This window comes from Phaseolus vulgaris, chromosome 1, assembly GCF_051622355.1.
Source record: "Phaseolus vulgaris cultivar YP4 chromosome 1, ASM5162235v1, whole genome shotgun sequence".
Classification (NCBI taxonomy): Eukaryota; Viridiplantae; Streptophyta; class Magnoliopsida; order Fabales; family Fabaceae; genus Phaseolus; species Phaseolus vulgaris.
This window is the reverse complement of record NC_143498.1, coordinates 46,697,008-46,703,007: the sequence shown is the minus strand read 5'-3', so window position 1 is coordinate 46,703,007 and position 6,000 is coordinate 46,697,008. Positions and strand designations below refer to the sequence as shown.

The 6,000-nt window shown below is 32.7% G+C and overlaps 1 protein-coding gene across 1 annotated transcript; it reads left to right on the top strand.

Annotated features, from left to right (window-relative positions):
- Nucleotides 1-3,483: 3,483 nt before the first annotated feature.
- Nucleotides 3,484-4,822, top strand: LOC137814396 (putative membrane-associated kinase regulator 3). The gene has a single exon (XM_068617106.1). The coding sequence runs from the start codon at nucleotides 3,581-3,583 to the stop codon at nucleotides 4,664-4,666; it is 1,086 nt and encodes a 361-aa protein (XP_068473207.1). The 5' UTR covers nucleotides 3,484-3,580; the 3' UTR covers nucleotides 4,667-4,822.
- Nucleotides 4,823-6,000: the final 1,178 nt, after the last annotated feature.

Genomic DNA, 6,000 nt, shown 5'->3' with positions numbered 1-6,000 from the left:
TACATAATTTAAAAGAATTAACATTTAAATTAAAATTAAATGAAACAATTTTGATGATTTATGCATATAACCAAATGCACCCCTCTCATATTCTCTCATTACACATGTCTATTTAATTTAAATGGTAATAAAAGACTCAAAAAAAGTTTCTTTGATGATTTTTCCATCATAAAACAAAGAATTTGAGTTCCAAACCAATAAATAGTCCATAAGATTCCCACTCATCTTTTCTTCAAAGTAAAACTTCTCCCTCTTAATCTACTATCTCTTTGTTCAAATGGTTGAAAAGCTCATTTAGAACACTAACCTTAGGTTGCATTCAACAATTTCCACCATACTCTTGAATCTTCCAACATCTTTCTCAGAATCACGTAGGGTTAGATCTTGTAAAACATTCCCACCCGATTCTCAATTTGATTGGTCTTGTGAAATAAATGGGTTGGTTAATGATCATCTTCTAAAAAAAAAAATAGATCAAGAACTTTTCGTTGGCTCATAAGCTCAAGGCTTCAAAAACATACTTAAAGTCCTTGTTTAGTAAATTTGATTGTTTTGATTAGAGTTGTACAATTGCTACCAACAAGCAAAGTAGACCAATGAAAAAACCAAATTTTGAGGAATATCAAGACAAATACATAAAGGACAATAGGAGGAGAAATAAAGAATCATTCAAGTTTTTTTTTTGTGGCAACAATAATTAAAGGAAGAGATATTTTGTGGTTAAGAATAATGACATACTTGAAGATGATTTCATTAAGAATAACTTTCTCTTATCCTTGCCTCATTTATTCCTAAATCTTTTTAGAGGTCTTTTTTCTATGTTATTTTTTCACTCAATTCAATTTAGGTATATGAGTTGTATTTCTTGAACAATACTACTAGTGTCAAGCTAGAGTATTTAATTAATAATTCCATCTATCATTGTAGAAAGTCTTAATAAGAGAGTAATTCAGATGAAGTTTGTAATTTGTGGAAATAAGGAAATAATGGAGCAAAACTATTATTCAAAGGGATGAAAGAATATAGAAAATTTAATTTCTTATTTGAAATGTAATTGTTTGATTTTGATGTTATGCAGAAATTTATATACTATTTTAGTTGTTTAAGCAAGTTTATCCTACAACTTTTATTTGTGTATATTTGATAATAATAATAATAATCATATATTATGTTCGAGAGAAAACATGTTAGACTGCACAACTAATTTATAAATGAGTTAGAGAAACTTGGAGAATAATTTAAAATATCCAACTAGTTAATTAAGGAGATGAAATTACAATTTTTATTAATATTATAATTTTTCTCTTATGAATTATGTAAGAAGTAATGTGACACATTAGTGTTTTGATTACATATTATAAAAATATTGTAGAAATATATGACGTTATTAGACACTTATAGATTAAACACTTTCTTTTATCTGTGTCCAAATTCTCATTTTTAGATATAACGTGTTTGTTGTAGCTAGTTAGGTAGTGTTTTATTGTATATAATTTGTAACTCCCCTTTCCATAAAGTTCTACACTTAGTATGCTATCTTTCATTATAAAGGTAGATTTTTAAATATTTGAATATTATATTATATTTGATTTGTAATGTCATAAAACAATACATATTTTATTATTATATATGGCATGTGAATCATTACTTAGTCTTTAGTTTTGTTTCATACAATGCTTTTATTCATGAAATCTTTCTTGCATGATTTGTCTTATGTGAACTATGCAAAAATTTAGCTTCAATTTTATAAACCAAAGTTAGAATATTTTTAATTAAATCTTTAAAATAAAAAACAAAAGGCATATTAACACACACAACCCGCGTATGTATAAACATAAATAAAAGGTGGGAATATAAGTTTTTTTTTTCATAAATTACATGTTGGATGAGAGTGATTTTTATTTTTTGACTAAGAAAACTTCAATCATTTAAAATTTCATTTCATTTTACTTGATCATTATATCTGTCATCACTTTATCTGATGAATCTTAATAAGGTTGGCATGCGTGAGTTTTATTTTTTTTCTAAATTAGTATGATAAAAAATAAAAATATCATTAATTTATTTCATTACATTTTTATTTTTAAAAGTGGTAAACTAACTCACCATCTTGTGATGGAAGTTGAAAAATTCCTAACTTACAATTTCACTAGTCAAATTAAACTTATTTGCTTTTAAATTCAATATGTGCTGAATCATTGTTGATGAGTCATATTAATTCGTTTTAATACGCACATAATTGTCATTTTAATTTTATTTTTTGCATTTTTTCTTTAGAATATGTTCTCGAACTAATTTGGGGATTGAGAGAACTATTGCCTTCAGGTGGTGTTCAGTCGATCCTCACGTGTTGGACACCTCCTTCAAGCTTCCTCACCGAATGACTCCTCAGACGGGTGGGGTACCTGCAGATGACACTCCAACGCTCAAGTCAATGGGGTGTGGTATTCAGTTGTCAGAATACTGTAGATAATGACGTACCTTTTTTCTTGGAATACATGATATTTATATTACCTTGATGAGCCCTTGCTGTTGGGCCGGATTAGGGGGTTGCTTAGTGACTAGGGTTGGATTAGGTCATTCCCTATAACCTTTGCTAATCGGGTCAACCTTTGACTTGAGCTTCTTATGTCGGTCGGCCACACATGCCACGTGGTCGACCTCATAGTTTAGGGTGGGGTCTGGTCGTTTGGGTTGACCGGATCAACGTGATCGATCGGTCATCCCATACAAAATACAACTATACACTCACAAATACAGAAGCTTTCAATATAATTAATTTCAAACTATTAAATAGTAATATATATATATATATAAATTGAAATTATAGTACCGATAGAAAATTTTACATCATCTATATTAATTTTAATAATTAAATAAATATTACACTACATTTTTTTAATGATGTAATATGAATGAACAATTAAAATAAAACTAGTTATAATACATCTCTGATCACTTAGAAGTGATTGTTTGGCTGAAGAAGGTATTCCAATCATATATTCTCACAAGTATATGATGAATGTTTTCTTATAATAATTTATTTTCAAGAAATCTTTTTCATATGCCACACTCATTTATTACTATGTATAAACTTGATGAAACAAAGTTGAAATGAATGATTCGGATCAGAAAAAAAAATGTTCTTATTTTATAAATGAAGGACATAATAGGAATAATTGTATATATAAAAAGTAGATACGTTATTTTTTTTAATCAAAATAAATAAATGGGTTAAATTGGGTTTTAAACTAAATTTTGCTCAATTTTGGTTAATCCTTGAAACTCAGTAAGAAATTAAAACAGAAGAAGTGAAGTGATTGTAGCAAGTGAGTGTGGAAAATAAAATTAATTGAAACTTGATTTCGTAAAGTTTAATGCTTACGTGTCCTTAAAAATTTAGATTTTATTTTATAAATAAAAAAATTAGAAAATATGTGTTATATATAAGAAGCTTTGGTAGCATCTACCCTCTTCACTTGAAAGAAGACCTTTGGAAAGCTCAATTTCCGAAAGGCATCTCATTGTGCGACACACAAATAGAGAAAGCACCAAAGCAGAGCAGAGAGAGTCACATGAAATGGCCACAAAAAGAGCATCCTCGGTTCATGTAGACGAAGACTACATTCACATTGAACTAAGATCTTCCCCCAACTTCTCTTACTCCATTGAAGCCACACCACAGAACAGAGAATTTGAGTTCCAAAACAAGGAAGAGTCCACAACTTCCCCTGCTGATGAACTCTTCTACAAAGGAAAACTCCTTCCTCTTCACCTCCCTCCTCGCCTACAAATGGTGCAAAAGCTCCTCCAGAACGCTGATGCCTCCTTTGGCTTCACAAGATCACAGTCATCATTGGAAGAAAGTAGATTTCTTTCAACAAATGCCATCACCCCTCTTGAATCCTGCAACATCTCTCCCTCAGAGTCACGCAGGGTTAGTTCCTGTGAAACGCTCTCTTCTGAGTATCAATTTGATTGGTCCTCTGAGATAGAAGGGTTGGTCAGTGACCATCACCATCTTCCAAAGAAACAAACCAGGCAGTTCTGGCTGGCTCAAAGTCTCAAGGCTTCAAAAACTTACCTGAAATCTTTGTTCAGCAAATCTGTCTGCTCAGATAAGAGCTGTGCCAGTGATGCAACAAGCAAAGTGGGGGCAGTGAAGAAACCCAAATGCAAAGAATGCCAGAACATGAGGGATGATGCTAGGAAAAACAGAAACAGAAACAAAAAACCATTTGAGCTTTTTTGTGACTACAAGCACCGTAGGCAGAGATCCTGTGTGGTCAAGAACAGTGACGTGCTTGAAGATGGGTTCATTAGCAGCAGCAGAAGGTCTTTCTCTGGGGTGATTCAACGGCATTATGCTTCCAAAGCTTCATCTTTGTCCTCCTCTTCTTCTGGGTCATCCTCTTCGTCTTCGTCTTTTTCACTCAGTTCAGCTGGGTCTTATGAGTTGCAGTTGTTCAACAAGAGTATAAGTGCGGAGCTGGACAATTCAATCGAGAGTGCCATCGCTCATTGTAAAAACTCCCTGGAAAAGGGTGGTTCCACCAATGTTTGTTCAAAATCTGCAGTTTGTGGAAATAAGGAAATAATGAGGAGCACATGGATGAACAACCAAAGGGAAAGTTTGACTGTTAGAAAGAACAAGTTTCTCATTTGAAATGCAATTGTATGTTAAGGGAGTTTGATGCTTGAGTAAATAGCTTGGTTTGCAGCATTAATTAGTTAAAATCGGTACTCTTGCGTCTCTCTCTTTCTGTCAATTCTTGTACATGTTGCATACTGAGTGAAATTGAATCTTTTAGCTGTAGCAGTTGTTATAATTAATCCAGGGGAATGCAAAAGCGAAAGTGACTTTCGTTCTTTAAAATAATGCATACTTAAGATAAGTCGTGATGAGATTTCTCTATGACAAAGCGCCATGATAGGATACCGTGTTCTTGTCTTTATAAATTTGAAATTGGTCCACACTCCTCAATCAACCCTCCATTGCCACTTCACGAGATTTGTGGATTTGATTGTTCAACAATTTACACCAAAACGCAGCCCCCACTTACAAATCTCTCTTAATTGTAGTTATTTTGTCTCAGATATCCTAAGCTGTCACATAGCTCCTTTAAGATAACAAGGCTGTCACCTATCAAATGATGCTAATTCCTCACAATTTTTTTGACTGTTTTTCTTAGATTGGTTCCACTGTAAAGGGTGAATTTTTTGGCAACTGCCAAGTCTAATGTTCTGAATCTGACTCTTTTCCCCAGAACTAGATTCTCAATGACTGCTTCAGGCTTTCCCAGCAATTATTCCTTCAGAGGTTGACAGAGATAACAGATAGGATGATGTGGTAGTGTATATAAATGATGAATGCGATGTTTATATCCTTTCCCTTTTCTCAGATTTGTTTAATCGTTTTAAGCTTTTATGTGAAAAGAAGGGAGGGAAAAGTTGAAAGTCATTTAGAATAAGCTAACAGTGACCCAAAAAAGGTTACTAACAGCCATTTACCTTTTTGGAGGAAGAAAAAGCCTAAAAAGTAGCAAAGAGTAGTCTCATATGTGTGAGATGTGAAAATCATGGTACATTTGGTGCCTCAAACCTTTTCCTCGCCGACTTATCCCTTTTTAAAAACAATCATCATTACTAACAACGAATCCCCAGCCAAGCAGCACAGACATGCATAGTTGACTGCAGTGTACAGCTAAATTGGTGCAACTGTTTATCTTTGATCTAATTACCCAAAGTAATAATAGTAAGTAACTCACAAATTGTGATCACACAATACAATATGTATCTTCCTTTAATTCAATTTTAGAACAAAAGTAAACAAAAGAATTCCCATTTTCATTCTGTAAAGGCCAAATAAAGCCACAACAACTTCCCATTGCGGGGCATGTACTCTGCAGATGTCACATTAAAGAAATAATCTACTGTACAATTATTCTGCAGACAATTAAACCTTTAAGCGTGCACTTCTTCCGTTCTTCGTTTCTTTTG

Excerpts from the sequence above, each read along its gene's own strand:
- LOC137814396 (XM_068617106.1), top strand. The coding sequence starts at position 3,581 with ATGGCCACAAAAAGAGCATCCTCGGTTCATGTAGACGAAGACTACATT.